Consider the following 24,327-nt stretch of genomic DNA (forward strand, 5'->3'; position numbering starts at 1 on the left):
TGCATAAAATCGCCCTTGACAATAGTACTCTAGTAACTAGTTATTCTTTAATGTAAGTCTTTCACATAGTATGAACAATTTCTTCACGTTAAGCATGAGTCTTTTTTTGTAAATTTTAAAATGATGGGCCCTTTTTAAAAACTATAAATTAATGGGTCAAGTTTTACATTTAAAAAAAAATTGAAATCACAACTTGGAATTTGAAATCCTACTTTTCGAAAAATTCGAAATTTAAAATCATGATATGAAATTCAAATTTTGTGCATGTTAAAAAAAAAACAACACTTATTTTAAATCAAAACTTAAAATTGAGGTCCCAAATCTTATGGCCAAACGCCTACTAAATATGCCTAGTTAATTTTCTAGAGATGGGATGAATATACATTATTAACTTCTATGTTCAAATTCTATTTCAATTTAATGCTTTCTCTGAAAATACTAGACGGCCCATGCCCGTGCCGCGCACGGGCCCAACACTTTAGATTATAGTGCATTTATGTGTATGTGTATGTAATTGTCTTTGAATTGTCATTTGCTCCCACTAATGGATTGATACGCATGTGGTAATGAATCTATCATTATTGACTTAATGAGATACTTTGAAAATTACATGAATATTGTTTGATTTTTTAATATGGAACACACTTTTTTTTTTTTGACATTATTAATTTGTACTATTTTTATGCATATATATATAGCTTGATTTTGTCAATATGGAATACTATGTTCAAAACACGATTAATATAACATTGTAGTTTGTGCTCCGTATTTAAAACTTTACTATATTAGTGTTTGTTACGAATACGCACGTGGCAATGAATCCATCATTATTGACTTAATGAGATACTTTGGAAATTACATGAATATTGTTTATTTTTTAATATGGGGTGCGCTTTTTTTGACATTATTAATTTGCACTATTTTTTTAATATTAGTTGTTGTTTAATATATATGGGACCCACAATTTTTTTTAATTAAATTGGAACGGATATATATATATATATATATATATTAGAATTATGGGGCCCACACTTTTTTTTGGACATTATTAGTTTGTACTATTTTTATGCATATAATATATATACATATACTATGTTCAAAACACGATTAGTATAACATTGTAGTTTGTGCTCCTTATCTAAAACTTTATTATATTATTGTTTGCTACGAATACAAAGTCTGCACTTTTTTTTTTGACATTATTAATTTGCACTATTTTTATGCATATATATTAGAATTATGGGGCCCACTTTTTTTTTTTGACATTGTTTGTTTTTTTTTAATATGGGATTCACTTTTTTTTTTTTTTTTTTATATATATTGCTTCATTTTGTCAATATGAGATACTATGTTCAAAACACGATTAATATAACATTGTAGTTTGTGCTCCGTATTTAAAACTTTATTATATTAGTGTTTGCTACGAATACAAAGGCAACACTTTTTTTTTAACATTATATTTTTTTTAATATGGGACTCACTTTTTTTTATATTGCTTGATACATTATTAGTTTGCATTATTTTTATGCATATAATATATATATACTATGTTCAAAACACAATTGATATAACATTGTAATTTGTGCTCCGTATCTAAAACTTTATTATATTAGTGTTTGCTACGAATACAAAGTCTGCACTTTTTTTTTTACATTGTTTATTTTTTTAATATGGGATTCACTTTTTTTTTTTTTTTTTTTTTTTTTTTTTTGTATATTGCTTGATTTTGTCAATATGAGATACTATGTTCAAAACATGATTAATATGATTTTGTAGTTTGTGTTCCGTATTTAAAACTTTATTATATTAATGTTTGCTACGAATACGCACGTGGCAATGAATCCATCATTATTGACTTAATGAGATACTTTGGAAATTACATGAATATTGTTTAATTTTTTAATACGGGGTGCACTTTTTTTTTTTACATTATTAATTTGCACTATTTTTATGCATATATATATATATATATATATATATTAGAATTATGGGGCCCACAATTTTTTTTTTGCACTTTTTTTTTGACATTGTTTGTTTTTTTAATATGAGATTCACTTTTTTTTTTTTTTTTTTTATATATTGCTTGATTTTGTCAATATGGGATACTATGTTCAAAACACGATTAATATAACATTGTAGTTTGTGCTCCGTATTTAAAATTTTATTATATTAGTGTTTGCTACGAATACGCACGTGACAATGAATCCATCATTATTAACTTAATGAGATACTTTGAAAATTATATGAATATTGTTTGATTTTTTAATATGGGATGCACTTTTTTTAATATTAGTTGTTGTTTAATATATATGGGGCCCACAATTTTTTTTTATTAAATTGGAACAGATATATTACTACTATATAGAAGGGCCCACAATTTTTTTTTTTATATTAGTTGACATTTTTTTTTTTACAATTTTTTTTTTATGAGCCTGTTTAATATGGGGCCCAAGTTATGTTTTATATACTGTTAATTTATTATATTTTCATAATCTATGTATTTTTACATAGATTATATACTGTTATGAGGTACATCGTTATCATCGTTATGCTGTTATGTTTTAAAAGGTTGTACCCTTTTCCGATTCAATTATGAAAATATAATAAATTAACGTTAACTAAACAAAATTTCATTAATAACGATGTACATTTATTTGATCAGTAGGTTTTTTTTTTTTATATAAATTTTTTTATGGGCCTGTTTAATATGAGGCCCAAGTTATGTTTTATATACTGTTAATTTATTATATTTTCATAATCTATGTATTTTTACATAGATTATATACTGTTATGAGGTACATCGTTATACTGTTATGTTTTAAAAGATTGTACCCTTTTCCGATTCAATTACGAAAATATAATAAATTAACGTTAACTAAACAAAATTTCATTAATAACGATGTACATTTATTTGATCAGTAGGATGGCAGTAGCAACTGAATGTCAAAGACTCAAAAGGTATACAATAGCACGTGTACAAAGCTACAATGGTGATCAGGACTGAAATGATAAACTCATATGGGCCCACTATTGTAAAGGATAGTAAAGTCTTCACAACAGTAGCAAGCACTACTGACCAATAAGGAAAAGCAAATTCTTCATGAGTTACAAAAATATCCCTGTACCATAAATTAAGAAAAGCAGCTAGCAAATAGGGGTGCCCACAACGGACGACGAAAATGGACGACGAAAAAGCACCTCAACTGGTGCATCTATATAGTTAGAAAATAGCCGTGGAAGTTGGAACCCGAAGACTCATGCAATCCGATAACTGTGTACGCCTGGATTTTAACTATTTTGTGTTATTATAGTTTGACTAGATATAAATTTGTAAATTGTAATTTGAATAGTGTTATGCCCCTTGTAGGACTTATAGACAAAGTTGAAAAAAAGTTTTTTTTTTTTTATAAAGATTGGGGATGTTTGGCCAAAAAAAAAAAAAAAAGGCTTATGAGTAACACCAAAAGCAGTGTTTGTTATTAGGGGGGAACAACAAATTTTTGTTTCTTCAAGAAGTTGAAGCAGAAAGAGAAAATTCTTCTATATTTTTCATAGTACCTCTCATTAATTTAAGGTAAGTTACACCTTTGTTCGGACGGCCAAAAATAATTACATTCCTAGCTAAATATATAAAAACAAATACTATATATATATAACATCATAATATACAAAAAATAAATACATGCTGGCTATTATTTTATAACATCATAATATACTAATTTTAGCTATTTATCAGAATTTCTGGTCAAATTTAATGCGTTACGTCAGAATTTGATCACAAATTCTTGTGATCCATCAGAATTGTGACAAGACAAATCTCCCAACTTGAAATCCTTAAGATTTGTGGCAAAAATGTTGGCGAATCATTAAGATTTGTCTAAAAATCTTGGCGATTTTTGTGCAAGAGCAAGTTTGGAAATCAATTTAAAATCTTGACAATTTTTATGAAAGCAAGTTTGCCCCATCAATTTAAACGGGATTTGCACGATTGCCTGCAAAACTCTACCTTAAGGTAGAGTTTGCTACCTTATAACGCAAAGTCTATCTTAAGGTAACGAGCTTTTTTTAAGGCAGAGTTTGCTACCTTATAACGCAAAGTCTATCTTAAGGTAACGAGCTTTTTTTAAGGCAGAGTTTGCTACCTTATAACGCAAAGTTTACCTTAATGTAACAAGCTTTACCTTAAGGCAGAGTTTACCTTATAAGGCAGAGTTTGTCTTCAGGCATAAGGCAAGGTAGAGTTTGAATCCAAAACTCTGTCTTGTAAATATATTTTAATTTTTTTACTGAGCGGGAATTTGAACACGAAACCCATATATTTTTACGCTAAGCACAAAAATTAAAGACCAATAATTAGAGGGACAAAATTAGAGACCAGCGTCTTTGAAGGGCAATGCGCGCAAAAATATGCATTGAAAGAGTCTATTTGTGTAAATCTCAATTTGCGAATTTCTCCCCCATTTTTTGTGTCCAAATACATTTTTTTGCACGGATTGCCTTTCTTTTGGGGTGGTCTTTAATTTTTTTCCCCTCATATTTGTGTTCTTTAAGTTTTGCTCTTCGCTTGGATACCTGAGGTTCTGGGTTCGAACCCCCGCTCAGGCATAAAATAAAAAAATAATTTCGCAAGGCAGGGCTGGAGGGAGTGTATGCCGGATCCGGCATACAATCCTTAAGGAAAAACTAAAGTTATGCCGGAGGGGGCAGACTTTTTCTTGAGACATATATATATATTTTTTTTTTTTTTACTTTTCAAGGCAAACTTTTAATTATGCCTTAAGGAAAAGTTCCGTCTTATGGGACATACTTATAATTATGCCTTAACTAAAAGTGTGCCCCATAAAATATAACTAAAAGTTCTGCCTTATGAGGCATACTTTTGGTTATGCCTTAATTAAAAGTCTGCCCCATAAGGCATAATTCCTTAAGGAAAAAATTTGCCCCATAAGGCATAACTAAACTATGCCCTGAGGAAAAGGTATGCCCCCTCCGGCATAACTTTAGTTTTTCCTTAAGGACTTTATGCCAGATCCGGCATACACTCCCTCCAGCCCTGCCTTATGAAATTATTTTTTTATTTTATGCCTGAGCGGGGATTCGAACCCAGAACCTCAGGTATCCAAGCTAAGGGCAAAACTTAAAGACCACAAATATGAGGGGTAAAATTTAAAGACCGCAAATATGAGGGGCAAAATTTAAAGACCACCCAAAAAGAAGGGCAATTCGCGTCCAAACTTATTTAGGGCCCAAACTCAATTGGAAAGAAAAGGAGAGGTATCGGCCCAAATCCGAGTAAGATTTAACGCAAATCCCCAGCCATCCAAAACTCATACGTAGCTACCTTACGGCGGAACCCCTGTGTTTGTTCTCTTCATCTTTAATTCTCGGCCCAAATCCAAGTAAGTTTGTTCTCTTCATCTTTCTCGGTAATACTGCAAATATGTTTTTTTGCTCTAATTGGGTTACAAGTGATGATGCAATCTTGCTTTACCTTTCAAAGTTCGATTATCATGCACTGCATTTTTGACAGGAAGATTGATTATTTATGTACTATACTTGTTTTCATGTATTTCTACTATACAAAGAGTTTCAAAAAAGTAGTTTTTTTTTTTACTTGCCCTAAATTGTTACTACTATAGCAAAGTTTTACCTTTGGGATTCACTGTAATTGTTTTTGCCTCTGCATTTTTTTCATAATTTCCACATGTATATGTGATTTTGTATGGATAGTTGACAATCTCTTTACTTCTCTGAAGTACTGAGTTATACTTGTAGGTGTGACAAGAAATGGTGCGAGCATACAAAGTAAAAGGTGAAAAGAGAAAAAAGAGAGGAGAGAATTATGATAAAGAAGAAGAAATAGAGGAACATGTGGAAGAGGAATCAACAGGGTCAGAAAAAAGAGCGAAAATCGAACACACTTGGGCGGATACTGAGGCAGCTGAAAGAGTTGTAGATTTACTATCTGGCATTCCTGTTGTTGCAACTGATCACAGCACGAATAAACCTGGTGTTATTTTCATTATCGAAAGAGCTTCTCTCGAAATCGCTAAAATTGGAAAGGTCTGTCATTGCAATGTCATTTTTTGTCATTTACGTTTGTTTCTTCGATTATGGTTTGAATGGATTTCAGTTAAAACCTAGCTACTCCCTCCGTCCCATAATAAGTGTCGCCTTAGCAAAAAAAAAAAAAAACTGTCACCTTAGGAATTCAAGACAAAAATTGGCAAGTGTGTCCACCTATGCACTTAGCATTAAAGAGTTAGTCCTCTTTAATATTGTTTAATTCTCAAAAAACATCTAATAAGGAGGGGTAGTTTAGTAAACTCTACATTGTATGTATTGATTTCTTAATGGGCATGATTTTTGCTAAGGTGACCCTTATTTTGGGACGGAGGGAGTAAAAAGTAAGCTAAGCTATAGCTATACTAAGAGAGCTAAAAGATGATTTTTATTAATGTATCTCTAAAATGGTTAGACCAGCAGAATGTATAAAGAGGAACCCTAGCTAGCTAATGGGTCTAAAAGAAACTATTACAATAAGAATTGGGGGTAAATGCATAATTTAAAGAACTAAACTTAAGGTTCTGAATGTAACTAATGAAACTTGTGTCCTCCTTCCGAAGATCAAGTTCCCAACAGCTGTGTACTGCGCCAATTGGACGCGGTTCAACCACCCGAAGCATTAGCTTATCTCTCATAATATAGCTCCCAAATTCATATTGCATCACACAGCCTTTGAACTTCTGCCTTAGATGGTTCTAGCTTTTTCAGTGTTGTATGCTTTTATCCAACTGCTAACTAGTTCATGTTATTAATGATCTTTAGCATTGCATATAATGCTAACCCTTCCCTTCACTGTGTATAAAGGAAGTGGAAGTTATTGTGTGTAATGATCTCTTCTAATTGTTGATGCAGACTTACCAACTTCTGAACTCTGATGAACACTCCAACTTTCTGAAGAAGAATGGTCGAAACCCTTCTGATTATCGGCCTGATATCGCTCATCAGGTTGGTTAACTTTGGAACTCCGGGCCTATCTTGTTGCTTAATAGTCCGAAAGTCTGAACACTGTGGTGTTCCTGTAGATTTCAGATTTAAGCGATTGTCATTTGAGACCATTTCTGCATGTGGGCCATAGATCAATGGTAACAGATATTGAGTCCTACAGGTGAAAGTATGTCGTGAGTTGATACTTGGTTCTGTTGGAATGGACGAAACTGATTTGCCTTTGCCTTTTAAACCTAAATTTGTCAAATTTGGCAGCTAACACAAGCAAGCTAAGACACAATGAACTTTGTAAGGAGTTTGTGTGAATCTGCACAGGAGCTCAACTAGTTGACATCAAAAGATGCTCCTTTTGTTCCGATTTGTTTGACGGCATTTTATTAGGCAGAAATAAAATTAAAGAAGAGTTTCGACTCATAAGCTAAGTATGTGTAAGGTGCCAAAAGTACCCTCATCATAAAACTATTTGTTTTTGTCTAGTGGGACCTCTGATAAGTCATGTTGATGGCAAAAAAGGAATGTTAAAAATTTATCATAACAACAACAACAAACCCAGTGTGATCCCACAAGTGGGGTCTGGGGAGAGTAGGATGTACGCAGACCTTACCTTTGTGAGGTAGGGAGGCTGTTTCTGGTAGACCCTCGGCTTAGAAAAAGTACCTGGCACAGTAATGTCAAAAAAGAGAAACAAAATAACAAGATACAAAATACTAGTAGCAATAGATGTTAATAAACATCAAGGAATAGGAAACTACGTGATAACTGAATATTACTACTAAAGGATAAATAGGAGAGGAGGGGATCCCCTCCCTCCCCACACAGAAGGCAACAACACTTAGTTACCTACGAACCTTCTACCCTAATTCTCGACCTCCATACCTTCCTATCTAGGGTGATGTCCTGTGCCATGTCCTGCCTAATCACCTCCCCCATTTCTTCTTCAGCCCACCTCTACCTTTCCTAACTCCTGCTACAGCCAACCTCTCACACTTCCTTATTGCCGCATCCTTGCACCTCGTCTTCCACGAACCACCTTAGCCTCGTTTCCCTCATCTTGTCTTTCCACTGATGCCACTCCCACCTTGTCCTGAATAACTTCGTTCCAAATCATATCTCTCCAAGTATGCCCATACATCCATCTGAGCATCCTCATCCCCGCTACCTTCATTTTCTGGACGTGGACTTTCTTAACTGGCGGGCATTCTGCCCCATACAGCAATGCTGGTCAAACTACCACTCACCAAAACTTACCTTTAAGCCTTATCGACACCTTCTTATCGCACAGTATCATAAAAGCAGTAAATGTAAAATAAGATAGTTTCTAAATAGACAGACAAAAATGAAAGACTGTCAAACAAGTTAGGACTGAAGGAATATTAAAGAATCATTTAGATGATGTTTCCCGATCCAAGGTCTAGTCGAGTCTGAGTAACCTGGGTTTAATCAGACCCCGAGCTACTGAAATGGAACAATGATAAGGAAAGAGATATCTTGTAGTTGTCCTCCATGAAATCGCCAAGTAGTCATTTTAATAGCTCTTTGATCAAATATATTTTATAGCTCTAGCAGAACTTTCTATTTCTCGCAGGGTACAATATGAGTTTGGATTGAACAAGAATGAGAAGATGAAAATAGGAATGAGCATACCTGAGTCTGTTCAGTCCATATGCATCCTTACCTTTTTCTAAATGTTATTTCACTTGAATTCATGGATAGGGTACAGAACAGCTTGTTCGTATAAATGATATATCTTTTTTAATATAGAAAAATAACTTCTGGATACGAGATGTGTACAACAATTCTACAAAGATAAGTTCTTTCAAACTCTACAAATATGAGTTCTTTTATACCTGATAAAAAAAAAAAGGCCTACCCAGTCATCTATACAAGTGGGGAGATCATGTATTTTCCAAAAGTAGAGGAGAAGCACCAAGATCTTTTTCATTTGCACTATGGGTCTCTCTTTGCCTTCCAGAACTCTCTAGTTTCTTCCTCTGGCATTTTTGTTTATCAGAATGGAATCTCAACGTAGTTATGGAGAACTTTATCCAGTTCTCCATCTTCTGCCAAATGCAATCTTCCCAGTTGTCATGGTCATATGCCTTTAGGCAAGATCTTGCTGATTCGCTCTAGAATCGAGCTTTTCAATTCCACAATACACTTTGCAATTAAGGCTGCATCTAATATCTGTTGTCCATCTGTCATAGGTATTTTGTGTCCCAGAGATTAATAGAAAATTCTACTGAAGTGTTTAGAGAACATAACAAGGTTAGGACTATGGTTAAGTGGCTAAGCGTGTTTTTTTGTTTAGTTACCGGCATTTAACGATTAAGTTCCCCCCACAGTCAAAAAGGAGGGAAAAAACAAATATAAAGTGAGATGCCTTCTCAACCCACCACCCTCTGGTTCTGGGCAACCTCTCTATGCTGCATTGTTTGATTTATACATTTGACAATATCAACCGTGGCATGATGTCTGTCAAAAGCTTCTTTATTTTTTTCTAAAGCTTCTCCATTACCTTCCATGAAAAGATGCAGACATGTATTGCTTAGGCTGTGGGTTTCCCTTCCACCATTTTTCTGCTCAGTGTTAGTTCTTAGTGTGAGTTCATCACTTGATCTTGCTTCTATCCTACTTCTTTCTGGTTCAGATACTGAGTGTGTATTAGATTTGGAGATCATAGATGGAATTGCAGTGGAGAGCTGGTGCTTCTTCTTTAGTATATATAGTTGTTGTTGAAATAAGAAGGGGCCGGGGGAAAAAAGAGAAAATTTAAGTAGCAGTTGCTAAAAATTTAATAGAAAATGAGAGCAGGAGATTTTTCCTCCTACTGATGGGCTTCCTGTTAGATCCTTCTAGCGGAAGGGAGAAAGCCCATCTGTTTTCAGTCTTTGGTACGTAAGGGAAATAAGTTCTAATTCCTTTGAAAGCTAATGAAACAAAGGAGTTGATGTTCACCAACTTTATTTGCACTTAATTATTGCAAAAACTTCATGATTGTTTTATGAGGCTATGCAATTATTTAAAAATCCTCGTTCATGCTTTTTCCTTAAATTTTTGTGTAAGTTCTTCTTTCCTGTCACAGGCAATGCTTTCAATTCTAGATAGCCGAGTAAACAAAGCTGGGCGATTAAAAGCTTTGTATGTGAGGACTGAGAAAGGTGTCCTTTTTGAAGTGAAACCTCACGTTCGTATCCCTAGGACATTTAAGCGATTTGCTGGCATCATGTGTAAGTTAAATTACATTGGGCTTAATTTCTTCAATCATCTCTGTTCATGCTTTTATTCCCTTCTGTGTGTCTAATATTTCTGTTTTCTTATGTTGCTTCAAATTCAGTGCAGCTGCTACAAAAGCTGAACATAACTGCTGTTGGTAAGCGAGAGAAACTGTTACGTGTTATAAAGAACCCTGTTACACAGTACCTACCCATCGACTGTCGGAAGATAGGTGAATAATTTTTCTGTTTGAGTTCCTTCTCTAATGGAATGTTCTTGACAATTGACTAATACCCCACTTCGCTTATGCATCAGGCTTCTCTCATAGTTCTGAGAAGCTGGTGGATATTCAGGACTATGTTAATGGCATCAACAATGACATGAACCTTGTTTTTGTGGTATGTTCTAGTGTAATTTTCTATAGAGAACTTCGTTTTGTGTGGAGTTATAGTTTACTTGATATTTGAAATGTGCAGGTTGGGGCTATGGCCCATGGGAAAATTGATAAAGATTATGTCGAAGATTATTTATCAAGTAAGCTAATTCTTCCTCTTTTTTTGTTATGTTGTGTCAAATAAAACTTGAGTGCTGTCATTTGATTCTTCTGTCTTTGTCTTGATTTGCTTGGCTAGTGTTTAATGCTTAGGAATGCTAACATCTATTACTTGTGTCTGTATGCTCAATTGGCGACACTTGTATACTATTGATCTTCCTGGAGAGTAAAAAGTACTTCTCGAGAGTCCTATGTCTTTGGCAAATGAAAGTTAAATAGATTGCGGCTGCTGCAGAATGTAGATATGGTTGGATTGTCAAACATAATCTTTGATTTTTTATCATGTTACTCTAGTATATGCCATACAAAATGTATTGTAAAGTGAGACATTGTGCTCTCCCTATGAGTTGTTTGGTTCAGTGTCAGCCTGTCAACTCTAAAGTAAATACGCGAGCTCTAAACTGCATCTCAACCTACTTGATGCTTCTAACACCATCTCAGAATATGAGAAATCGTTTTACTGATAAGTTGGACAAAATGCATGTATATTCCATGTAAATGCTCAACTAGGTCCATGCTGTTTTCGCTACACGAAAATCATCATGGCGAATTATTACATTATTTTCTGTAGCTGAAACTTGTCTAATCATCTAATGTATCTTGCAGTTTCGGATTATCCATTGAGTGCTGCATACTGCATATCAATGATCACGAATGCTGTGGAGCGCAAATGGAAGATTTTGTAGACTTGTACCTCCTATATTATCGCAAGATGTACTTTCTAGAAAGCTATCCTTACTAGCTTTCTTTTTATAGGCTTTCTGGCTGGTTGAGCTAGTGTTGCGTAAAATATTAAAAGGTGGCAAATGACCCTCTTCTACATTTTTGAGTGCCCTTTTTGTTCGTTTACTATCAATTTCAAACAGCCATCTTCCTGTCGTCCTTTTTTTTTTGTTTTTTGGGTGAGACAAATATTGGCATGTGGTGCTCATATCTGCATCGGTCGAAGTAGAGCGGACCCCTGTATGATCCAATCCGAGCACTTATTCAACTTTATAAAAAAAAAAGTACACATTTTGAGCTTGTAACTGACTTATTGATGGTATACACTGAAGTTTCAATTTCAAAATTTCGATTATTGGCATCTCCCACCTTGGGAAATATGAGCCTCAAACTGGTGCATTATGGGTGCAGAGGCCAACATTGTCTATTATGAGGTATTTTCTTATAGTTGGTGCTGTCATCATGAATTGTCAACAAGTTTGGTTCTGCATTGTTTCCAAATCCAAAAAGCTCTTTGCCAATTGTTTAACTATCCAGGCCCCTCAGCATGGACCTAGTTTTATAGCGGAGAAAGAAAAAAAAGATGCTGATAAATTTACAGGTTGTGGAGTAAGGTATGTAAGTACACCTATTAGACCTTAATGCTGGTAAATAGGAAGGACATGAGATTTAATACTCAAAATGTGTATAATTAGGCACTTTCAAGCATAACGTGGTTTTATAGCCTTCATTACACAAGCATACATTCACTTCTCCGGTAATGATAATAGTACAAATGGGAGTTTACAAAATTGAGCATCAAACTGGAATTTGGAACCAAATGCTAGTTTTTCTGCAATGCTGTGCAAAGCAGGGTAACAGCCAATATCCAGGACAAGTTATAGCTTTTCACCATCAGTGTTTGTTCCCTTTTTTTCCCTTTTTATGTGACATGAGTTATCTCTGCTCATTGTTATCTCAATCAAGGACCTGTAAGTAGGTCAGGGTTCGCAGGCCGTGGCCTGCCATCTATTTCCTCTGGAATATCCACGCTAGCAACAATGTTAGCGGTCTGACTAGAGGACGATGGCTCTATGTTAGACATTTCTATTCTTGATCGATGACCAGGTCTTGTACTCGGGGAAGTTTCAGGTGACTCCCTTGGACTCCCTAATTTTCGTGTTTCAACTGGTCCAGGCTTTGTAGGTTTCTTCTTATTTTTTGCGTTCTTATGCCAATTCATCAGTGCCTTGGAAGTTTGGTCATCAAATATAGATCTCTTCATGGTTGATCCCATCTGGAAAATCCAAAAGCAAATCGGTTAACATGTTCTTGGAGTTATTGTACAATGAAAGAGTAACTTCTCTCATGGGAGGTGTCTAGTGTCTACTTATTGTAATCCAAACATTTAACCTATATAGTGTCAAATCACCAATTAATTTCATGTATAGTAACAGAGTTATCCACTATAGCAGTAAAATCATCAAACTACTTTTTTCACATTAAAGTAATTGAACTTTATCTGCTATGACAGTAAAGTCACTAAAACTCACCCACCAGAACGACATAACAAGCCCATCAAGGTGATTTTACCATTCCCATGGATAATAGTCTCTCTTTGTTATAGTGGAAAAAGTTCAGTTACTTTAATGTGACAAAAGATAGTTGTGGTTTCACCGTAAAAGTATATAAAATTCAGTGACCATGTGTGAAATTTATCCGTCAAAAAACCCCCAAGCCTTTTTCAAGTGACTTGGCCTCTTAGTCATCCAAAATACCCTTTATGGTAAGATTGGAGCAGCAAATTGAGAGAATAGATTGGCTGGAAATGCCTTTTTCACTCCCATTTCCAAGTTATCATCATAATGAATCTGAAACATAGGCTAAAAGAAAACATGAACAAGAGTTACCTGGGTAACTAGTGCATACAGTGGAAGTGTAATATAGCTGCACAAAATCTGAACACCTACCCTGACAAGCATCCCTTTCATCAGATAATTTGAGAGTATGGTTATGGAATTTTAAAGAATGGGGTCTAATATAATTTTGATACTTCATAAAGCATTCAAAAACTTAACACAGTGAAGATAAGAACTTGTTAATTACCCGATAGCAACTCTCAATACGGCGAGGAAAAAACTATCGTGAAAACAGGAATAGAGCCCAAATTCATACTGCAGAAGATGTCATGCTATCATCTTAAACCAAGTAGTAGAAATGAAGGAACTGAAAAGAAAATTGAGAATATGTCCTTACCGTTATCCAAAGGAAGTACGTAATCTCAAAAGCATTCTGCAACACATAATGAAATAGATTAAGCTTAATATTTGCTTGCAAATTCGAAAAGCTTAACTGATTAAGAAAGCAATCCTTTATATATATTATGTAAAAAGAATATCTTGAAAAATGAAATGTTTAACAGAAAAGATTAAGCTATGTATTATCTGTACACTTATAGAACCTAAATTCCTTGGAAAAACATGGTCTTGCAAAAAGGTATGTTTCATACTTCTCACCGCTGAAGTATGAAACAAAGGCTAAAAGAGAAATACCCTTTTCCCCTTTGAACTTTAATTTTAATTTATGGACTGATGATGTAAAAATGTTTATACTATTAAGTCATTTAAAAGCAAGTTGAGCTAACTGCATATACAAAATGTGATTTTATACTTAAAAAAGGCGCATACATAACGTGTTACAGCTAGTTAAATCACAACAACTAACAATGTTTATAACTTAAATCCAAAAAGAACAGATAGAAAATTATGTAAAAGGAAGCAGGACAGCTATTATAGTGCCTAATAGCAAGTACGAAATACTGCGATTAATACCACCGTATCAAATTATGTGAATCTATTTTTTTTAGTTTCCCAACTAACTTCAACAGTTAGGGGTAAATTGGTCTCCATACTGCATTCATACTCTCATATTTTTAGCCTCTTAATCTCTCCCTATTAATTGAAATAGTTCTCACCTGTTTACTTTGAATTTAGACTACTCCATTATTATTATTTTTCAAAGATGCACATACACCAGACATGCAGTTATCCAGTATCAGTGTCATAGCCTCACAGGACAAGAAAGCATGAGGAAGAAGCTTAAGTGAAGTGGCAAGAAATAGATGTACAAGGCGGCGCTCAGTACCTGAAAGAGGGTGAGATGGACAAGATGAAGAATTAGAGTTGGCTTGCCGAACCAAAAATGTCTGTCTGAAACTTGGACAAGAGGTATGCCTTGCACCACAGCATGTCTTTCTTGAATTTCAATAGCCATCTGAGCTATAATTGATTGAAGCTTTGTCCCAACTGCTAAGATTATCTTTAACCAATCCAGTGGTTAGTTCTTTCTTCATTAGAACAATACAGTGCAATGGGAAACAAGTAAAGGAAATAATGATAAGAATTTCTTACAACTAGAGGCAGTATGGACAGCCAAAACATAGCTTGCCATCCTGAAAGGACAGTATTTCTATTGGTAGTTAGAACTAATTCTTCTAATTTGAGAGATAATATGTCTTGAAACAATCGAGGGTGCTAACATTACCACGGACATTCACCAGAAGATAAATAACTGCAGAAAGCCATAGCACTGAACTGCAAGTATAATAATAAAGATGAACAATTAGATACCTCTAGATGTAGCACATCAAAATATTAAGTTTGCTTCAGTTCAAGTCGAAAGACACGTACTTGATGCCCACAACAACCTTGAAGTCATCTTCCAGGGATCTCTTTATGTACTTTTGAAAATTAAACTTACTTCCAGGTGCTAAATGGACCTGCAACAAGAGGAAAACAATAAGCAAAATAACTATCTTTTCGGTCCTGCAAGAGACATAATTTGATTTATACAGAGTTAGGAGCCCTGACCGAGATGAAACCGTGGCGCATGGTCAAGTAGTCAGCTTTCCTAACTGACCTGAAAAATTGTCGAAAAAAGCACACCTGGAAATTTTGGGGATCTAGTTAGAAAAGAAGAAATAATACTTTGTGCAATGGCTGTAATATGACATTTCACTTATTACATTACATGTTTTATCACCAACTAATTCCACCGTAAATAAGCAGTTATAGAAACTTTAATCTAATAAGCTAAACGCTTTATGATGTTATATCACTTGATCAAGCAATAGCTATACTGAACGTTCAATGAGGATGAGTGGTATTGTTATGGGTGCAGTACCAACCAAATTTTTCTTAGTAGATGGTAATCTTTTAACCGGAACATACAAATATGATTTCCATGCTTATGGCGAGGATGCCTAGAAGAGATATGAAAACACAACCATACAAACAAACCTATTAATGACCACATTTTTTTGAGAGAGCCACACTAGGAATATCAAATTTGTTATAGAACTAACTCAATTTAAAGCTTTACTATCTCAGACAAAAGTATCAAAGCCCCCATTCGTTCATCCCAAAATACTAAAAAAATATGCAAAAATAAAAAATAACCGAAGGCAGGTGCTTTAATTTTCTTACAGTGTAGAAAATGATTGGGGTGGTCCCAAAACTGGTATTATCCCTAACAAAAGATGTCTCTTTGGTAAGCCTGAATCTTGAGGCATCTGCATAGAAAGGTCACATAAGAAAGTAAAGAAATACAGGTTAAGAATTAAAGATTAAGTCCCTCTTGCCTACAAAAGAAAAGAGTTCTTAGATCGCTTTCGCCTGGATGGTTGGACTGAAAAAAATTTAACAATAGTAGAGGATAGTAACGGAAAAGGAGGAATGGATGTTCCATGACAGTAGTGAACAGAAAAATACATAGCTAATGTTTGCATGTTGGCTGGAAAAACGTATGTAACAGGAATAGAAGATTGAACCGGAAATGTTTACACTCTAAAAAGTTAAAACTAATCACCTCCTTTAGAGTAGCACTATATATTTCTTAAGCAAGACGTTTTCAATAGTTTTATATTGATAAATCATTTATAAATTTCTTAAGCAAGACGCTTACAATAGTTTCATATCATAAATGATTCACCAATAAACCACATTTTGGAGAATATTTAACGTCATGCTAAATTGAGCCCGAGGGCAACTAAATGTTAGACAAAGAGAGGCTAAAGAGAGAAGAGGAATGATAGATAAAAGAACATTTTGTTCCGGAGAATACATTGCAACTCTGTTAATTGTCAGGTGACAAGTATAAAGGGGTACTTATAGGTGCCAACAGAGTCTTTTAAACTCACTTCTGCAACTGACTTACACACGATAACTTTACCACATTGTAAGGACAAGATTCATGCAACTACACAACATAAGAGTCATGCACTCAATCACGTAGATATCCTACGAGTCACATGGATAACACCAAACATGCACGTAATAGTTCTACAATTTCAAGGTTTAATTTTCCTAAAACTCGCCCTTGATCTTCAAATTTCCTTTTAACCCCAAGTCTTTGATCTCAATTGTGTAAAATCTTCAACTTGACAGGTCTTAGAAGAATACCCACAATATCTTGAGTCTACTTCAATTTCCTCTCGCCAACGTTAAAGATACTAGAATAGGAATATGTATATATTTTGTAAGGCAAATTGGTTTGTACTCCTTGGTGTAGCAACTGTTTTTCAAGTGACGGGGGCAATCATTTGTTTCTTCTAACTGTTCTTTAGATATCTTAAACTCACTCTTGCGCTCAGTTACTTGCAGATCTTGTTTTACAATTTTCTTCCTCCTTTTCTGCCAATGAATAGCTCCTCCAGTTCACATGTCTGTATAATCTTGGCTCCAAGTTCAAGATTGTTCTGTTTACAATCAATCTTACTTGAAATTCCAAGTGCAAATCCTTTTTTTCATCTGTTGCAGCTGTCTATACAGCCTTCAACTTGACAACTTCTGAAGTTGTATTTTCAAGTTCTTGCTTGATGCTACTATTAGAATACCACGGACTAAAATAATTCTTATCGTCCTCCTTGGGTGCTAGCTACAAAGTTGTCTCCTATTCTTTCTTGTGATCAACAAGATTGGCTTTTTTCAGTATTACTACGACACTCTTAGGAGTGATAACCAAATTTATGACAATTATAGCACTCAATTTGATATTTTTCATACCTATTTTCATTTGCTCCTTGCTAGTAACCAAGACCTCTAAATGATTATTGGCTTTTCTCTTGATTGGTGGATTTGTTACCATTACATCTTCCTTTTCCACAACCAATAACATGTCCTCTTCCTCGTCCACATCTTCTATGGATATTTTCACCTCAATCATCCTTCAAAGTTGCTCTTGTCAAAGAACGAAGGATCTTCATGAACGTCTTCTACATTATATCTGATCCATATCTCTTCAATGTATTCACAAAGCCTTCACCCTTGAACAATAATCCTAAATTGGTTTGAATTCTCTCATTTTTAAAGCTTCAAAATACCCGTTAAAGATTAAAGCCTTACCTTCTTCACATTCTGCAAAACCTCTCAAGCTTCCTTTGAGGTGGTTGCATTGTCTACTTTCTCAAACACAGTATCATCCAAATACTGATGGATGAGATTGACGCTTGTTGATTCTTTTCCTTGTATTTTCCAGCATATCCTTCTCGTATTGAGACAAAACTTCCTCATTATCGGGTTCCTCAAACGCCTATTTCGCACACAACCAAGTATTGAAGACACCAATTTTTCATAACTTTCTTTGTGACACCACGGAATTAGAAACCAAGTGGTTGAGGATTTTAGTAGCTCAGTTGGTTGACTACCTGAACTTTCACCTTGTAGGTGAGGGTTCGATTCCCGCCTTGTAATCCCCTTCTCGTTTCCCCTTCCCCTACCCCTATGTCATAATAATAATAAAAAAAATTTTAAAAAAAAACAAGCGGTCCATCTCTCTATTTTTTTTCAGCACTCTTGTTTCAATTCCAAGGACTTTGGCCTCTGTACTACTCTGTTACAGGAAGAGAACTGCTAGAGGAGAGGAGACAATACTTTGTAAGGAAGTCTTTACTCACCTGATTGCCAAGTGAGAAGTACAAAAGAGTATTTCTTAGGTTTATAGGTGCCAAGAGAGTCTTGTCAACTCACCTCTTCAAATCACTCTCACATACATACACAAATTATGAATTTGATCATATTAAAACACAAAATTCATACACTTAAATATCCTAAAAATCACATGAATAACACCAAATTTGCACCTAGTAGTTCTAGCTTTCAAGATCAATAATTCCTAATAATAAACTTTCCTCATCAACTATCTAGTATCTAGTGCCTGCGTAAAACTAGGCTTTTTTTTTTCTTTTTTTTTTTTTTTTTTTGCGTAAAACTAGACCATAGAAAAAGCAAAAAAGAAAATCAAATCATGATAATTTCACACCATACCATTGGCTGCTTCATAATCATGCTCAACTTCCTTTTCCCATTCCTTCCACTCTCGAATCTGCATATAAGAAACAGGATGATCAAGTTTAATCTCTAATTAATGCTCAAGTATTTAGTGCAAGACCAGAAGTGGAATTAACATTTCAAGGTGTCCACGGTCGAGAAATCAATCTTGATCCTCAAACGAAGTTTCAGCCATAGTGAGCAACAACTTTTTGATAGACCTAAAAGGGTAAAACTTTTGTGCTTGTCACACTAAAACTGTAGAAAAAATCTCACCTTTAATCTTCCGAGCAGCATAGTTATGGCACTGTAAATAACGTGGAAGACGGCTAAAAAGAATATGAAGATGTGTAGCTGATGCAAACCATGGATGGATACAAATGGAACTTTACCCTGTCAAATGTGGTTACTGTTAGTCTGTAAATTTTCAAGGAACATTTATTCAAGCAATCTAAGCAAACAGAATAACGAGTCCAAATTATAAGTCCAAAACCCTATTGAACTAAGCACTGATAAACCAGTATACTTCAGTACCAAAATAAAAATGGTAACAAGTATCTCATGTTTCAGAGAGGCAGACAACAGGGTTCTAACGCCAACTAAGCAGGGCTTGCCATACAACATACATAATTAGGTCATATAAAAGATAACTACAGCTAATCAACTTACCTACTACAACAGGTTAAAATAAATACACAATCTCAAGCAAGTTGAGGTTGGCTACGCATTTGCTAGGCTCCAAAAACAAGGGAATGGACACTTGGGATTTGAAAACCATAATAATATTTCAATCATGTGCAATGAAAATCCTAGTGGATTTCTTGATGCACTTAGGGGTGGATTTATCGAAAATAATCCCAATGGATTTCATCACCAAAATTTGTACTATGGAATTAATGGGGACATGGGATTACATCATGTGGAAAATGGTGGAATGGGGGTGAATAATAATGTGAGTGATCAAGAAATAGGAATGCATAATTATGATCAAGAAATTAGCAGTGGTGTAACAACAACAACAGCTACTACAATGACAAAAACAAAGGTTCTTTTATTGTTTTTGTTTTACTCAATTCTGGCTAGTTATTACTCTGCTTTTATCGTTTGTTAGGTCATTACTGATGATCATCCTAGAGAGGTCTTGCCTATCTGTATATTCTAACACCATTCACCTGGGATGGGCTTTTATCCAATGCTTATGTATTCTGTGGGTCGCGTGCTTCTAGTATTCCTGATGACTGATATATGTCCTTACCTGAAGTTTCGTATTTGCAATTGCAGAAGCATGCATTCTGGACTCTCTGTAGCATCCCTTCATGGGCAGATACTTGCTTTGGCAGCTTGCGTGCTATCAGTTCCTTATGATATTCCCAGGTATGTCCATTATCTAATAGAGTTTCATACATTCAAATATTTGACTAACTGTTATTGTCACGACCCAGCCCCGTGGGCCGCGACTGGTGCCCTACTTGGGCACCCAAACGGACATACAAACTAAATCATCATTTTTAAACAGAGTTGAGAACGAATATTATCTTGCACGATTGCGCGTACAAAACATTATATCAGAATCAGAAGAGGCAGCGGAATATACATCGCCGAACATATGCACATATATCAAAAAGCCGGCAAGGCTATCAAATATGTCAAAAGCCGACAAGGCTGTCAAATGGCACAACGGCCCAAAACGCATATACAAATGCACGCCGACAAGGCTGCCACAAACATATACAAAATGCACGCCGACGAGGTTGCCATAACGAATAGAGTCATGCAAACACATCCGTACAGAAGTAGGCACACACACCCACAAATACGTCTACAGACCTCTAAACAGACAAACCGAATCATATGGCGGGATAGGGCCCCGCCGTGCCCCTGAACAAATACATATATACATAGCGAACGAATATATACCGAAATGTGTGCTCTGAAATGAGAAGAGCACTCCAAACAGCAGAAGAGGGTGTCCTAAATGGGTAGATCACCAAACTGTGCGTCTGTACCTGCGGGCATGAAACGCAGCCCCCGAAGAAAGGGGGTCAGTACGAAATATGTACTGAGTATGCAAAGCAGAATATACAGAAAGCAAATCTGAGACATAAACGAAATGGAAGTATCAAACATAAGTGCAAATCCAACATATCAAAATTTGCTTACTTTCAAAAATATGTAAGTAATGCATAGGGTACAGAAGAATATGGTCGCCCACCCGTCGATGGCGCCATAACACAGCATAACACCAGAAAGTTTCAAATCTCCGTATCCCCGTCACATATCACATCACAACATAACGCCATACACAGCATAACACCAAATATAGGTGGAACCCGACCCTCTTTTGCGAGTAGCTCGGTGAACCATAAACACAGCATAACTCCGGAGTATATCAAAATGCGCACGACAACAGAACCGGCCCGGGACTCGGCGAAAGGAATAACAGAATGCACGAGTAGAGTCGTGAGTAGTCATATGCATAAAATCATTATCATAAATTCAAACATAAGTAAAATGATCATATTTGAAATCGGAATAATAATCATACCAAATTCTTTCAAAGATTCTCTGAATTACATAAAGGAAAGTCGCGGGACCCACGGACGGGTATTTACCCAAGTCGGGCCCGCCTATGGAAAACATACGTATCATACATAATGCAAACTTTTATAAAAATATTGGAGCAATCCGAGCATTTATGTGAAATGTATGGCATTCAGAAATTTTGAAGTTCTTTAAAGTGAAACTTTTTTGCGCAAAGTTCGGAAAGCGATTATTTCAAATACATAAAGGTTCATATTTCATCAAATCATACATAAGAGTGCCAAGGAACATATATAGATCATATCATGCTCGGATTTCGGATTTGAAATTTCCTTAAGGCTCTAATCTAGCCTATGTAAAACTAAGACATGCCAAAAAGAAGGGAGGTTGCTTTACATACCTCGTACGCACTCCAAGATGGCCAATCTAAAGTAAATTCCAATCTACGCCTCGGGCTCCCCAAGGTCTACAAATATTCCAACGAATATCCAATATTAAACATAGGCACTTAAGCCATTTATTCCAACTAACATTAAATTCTACAGAAAATTCGGCAGCATTTCCCCTGTAAATAGGCCATCCCGAGAATTTAACTCGCTCAATATCAACAACAACAACCACAATAACCAACCTAGCAACATCGATAATCAATTCGAAAGGCAAACTAATAATAGTAGCTCTCTTTTACACCATTCGACAACTTTCCAATTATTCAATTCAATGGCTTACTTTCAAGCCACAATATCGTTCGTACATTCGATTATTAACCCAAACTCATACTAACAACATTCGAGAACATTCTAAACAATTCACATAATTTTTCCAACAATCCACAATTTCTCCAATTTTTTGACCGAAAACAGCCCCTACCCGTGAGCAGCCCACTGGGCACACTTCCGACTTTCAATTCATGTTTTGTATCACAATTCACAATGTAACGATACCATTTTCATAAAATATACAAATTACATCAACGCACAATAACCCTCAAATCAGCCCGTACAATCTCAACATCAATCTTAAGTCATTAAATGCTCAATTCCAAACTAGAATTCCAAACTCACATTCGTTCACACTACACATATTCATATGTTAATGGTTCTCATATATAAGGATTGCATTAAATGCACAAAGTTCTCCAAATCAGTCCGCAACGCTTACTATATCAATTCGGGACATTTAACTCTCATTTCCAACATACAAATCATCACAACAACCATTACGACGCTAAGCGATATTAATTCATTCTTTGCTACCATTTGGAGGCTATATACACGGCTACACTACACATATACATGTATCGATGATTTTTATTCTCTTCTCCACTCTACGACAATCAATATGCTACAAGCAATTAATTCATCAACCCAATACCACACCACACACATATACTTCACACGGTCAACACACCCAACACAAGACCCAACTTCAACATTTCATATTTCATGATTTTTATCCATTTTAGCATACTACAATATGCATACAACATTTATAACTCCAAAAACAAGATTAGAACTCACCTTTATTCTCCAATCCACCAATAGGCTAGGGTTTGCAAATGGGCAAAATGAGTGGTTGAATGACCCAAACAATACTTCCACGCTACTTAGGGACCTCCAAATAGTGGGTTTATACCAAAGAAATAATTTTAGAGAGGCAAAAATGGGACTTGATTTTTCTTGGTTGTGGCCGAGAACCATGGGGGAGTGGAGGCTCTCCAAGTCTTGTTATTTTTCTTTAAGTGTAGAAGTGGGAAATGAGAAAGATGACTTAGTCTTCTTTTTTTTAAGTATCCACAAATATCTCCCTTTGTTTATGTCCCACACATTGTTTATGGCCCACACATGTGTTGGACCAATTAAAATTGGCCACACAATGTGTGGGACCATTTCAAGTCCACACGGCCACCATGGCTTTTGGTGCAAGATTTTTAAATTCCAATTTTATGAATTGTGGTCCCAATTTTTCCTAAGTGTCCAATGCCCTCAATTTCATATTCAACTTATGTCTCAAAATAAAATCAAATGGTCAAAAGTCCCGACTTCAAATCCCGGAATAGTCTTGGCCCTTAATTGTCATAGTTAATCCGGGTTGTCCCAATGTATAAAAATACGGGACGTAACAGTTATCTTAGGGAGTTCCTGGAAGTAGCAATACATAGCAGGAACGACAAGCAGCTTTTTTTTTTTTCTAAGAAAATGGTAACATGAAATGATAAGCAGCATTTTAACTTGTCAAAAGATAAAGTAAAATAAAATAAAATAAATTGAAACTTAAATAACGTTTGAGATGACCTGATTAATAGGGCCAGCAATATGATAAAATATTAATTTGATCAACTTATGCTGGTGTGAGCTCGCTCACATTGCCGGTCCCAAGCCCGGATAAAGGAGAAGGGTTGCCGAGGGTCAATCGGAAACAGCCCCTCTTCTTGACCCTTTAAGAGCTAGAGGAAGTGCTTTCTAATATAAGCACATAACTTTCCCTTTCTACCACCAATGTGGTACAAGACTCCTTTTTCAACAGAACTTTGCTTTGAACTTCATTTTCCTTCCATTATCTTTTTCCCTCCATTTCTCATTCACACCAACTTAGCTAGCTTCAATCATTAACTAGCTTTAACAATCCCCCACATGAATGGGGAATGGCTATATGATGGAAAAAACATGCATGACAAAAATACTGTGTGATTCGTAAGCAAGGATTAATCGCATCTGGATAAGTAGATTTCTCTTTGAACTTTCCGTAGTGAACATATGTCGGATATACTCGGTCAATCGGTAGATTTGATATCTTTGAACCGTCGAGCTTTGGTGTATACCTAGACAACCACATGTCACACAATTAACCCTTTAACCATCTTTGGTTCTCATTGTTTTGTTCGTTTCAGCCATGAACACTCCTGGTTCATAAGTGCGTAGAGAATTGGCCTCACAGAATTCTCCTTGAAGCGGCTTATACTTCACACTTACATAGGTGATT

General features: G+C 35.4%; 2 protein-coding genes across 6 annotated transcripts; one reads left to right on the top strand and one right to left on the bottom strand.

The window, feature by feature from the left end:
- The first annotated feature begins 5,251 nt into the window (after positions 1-5,251).
- LOC132617048 (uncharacterized) lies at positions 5,252-11,850 on the top strand. Of its 3 annotated transcripts, none has more exons than XM_060331917.1 (8): positions 5,252-5,399; positions 5,757-6,063; positions 6,919-7,011; positions 10,094-10,238; positions 10,346-10,456; positions 10,540-10,622; positions 10,701-10,758; positions 11,384-11,850. In XM_060331917.1, the coding sequence occupies exons 2-8, from the start codon at positions 5,788-5,790 to the stop codon at positions 11,461-11,463; spliced, it is 846 nt and encodes a 281-aa protein (XP_060187900.1). In that variant the 5' UTR covers positions 5,252-5,399; positions 5,757-5,787; the 3' UTR covers positions 11,464-11,850. The 3 variants fall into 3 exon arrangements, with proteins under 3 accessions (XP_060187900.1, XP_060187901.1, XP_060187902.1); XM_060331918.1 differs by having other exon boundaries at positions 5,776-6,063; XM_060331919.1 differs by lacking the exon at positions 5,252-5,399 and adding an exon at positions 5,529-5,547 and having other exon boundaries at positions 5,776-6,063.
- A 334-nt stretch (positions 11,851-12,184) lies between these two features.
- LOC132617047 (MLO-like protein 5) lies at positions 12,185-23,105 on the bottom strand. Of its 3 annotated transcripts, none has more exons than XM_060331916.1 (15): positions 22,866-23,105; positions 21,746-21,811; positions 20,722-20,810; positions 19,081-19,197; positions 18,802-18,859; positions 15,964-16,049; positions 15,349-15,423; positions 15,169-15,257; positions 15,023-15,072; positions 14,890-14,930; positions 14,624-14,797; positions 13,736-13,771; positions 13,586-13,653; positions 13,390-13,450; positions 12,185-12,776 (listed from the first exon to the last, which is right to left on the bottom strand). In XM_060331916.1, exons 4-15 carry the CDS (start codon positions 19,099-19,101, stop codon positions 12,462-12,464), a joined length of 1,074 nt encoding a protein of 357 aa, XP_060187899.1. In that variant the 5' UTR covers positions 19,102-19,197; positions 20,722-20,810; positions 21,746-21,811; positions 22,866-23,105; the 3' UTR covers positions 12,185-12,461. The 3 variants fall into 3 exon arrangements, with proteins under 3 accessions (XP_060187899.1, XP_060187897.1, XP_060187896.1); XM_060331914.1 differs by having other exon boundaries at positions 20,965-21,811; XM_060331913.1 differs by lacking the exons at positions 20,722-20,810; positions 21,746-21,811; positions 22,866-23,105 and adding an exon at positions 19,339-19,443.
- Positions 23,106-24,327: the final 1,222 nt, after the last annotated feature.

This window comes from Lycium barbarum, chromosome 11 (genome assembly GCF_019175385.1).
Source record: "Lycium barbarum isolate Lr01 chromosome 11, ASM1917538v2, whole genome shotgun sequence".
Lineage (NCBI taxonomy): Eukaryota > Viridiplantae > Streptophyta > Magnoliopsida > Solanales > Solanaceae > Lycium > Lycium barbarum.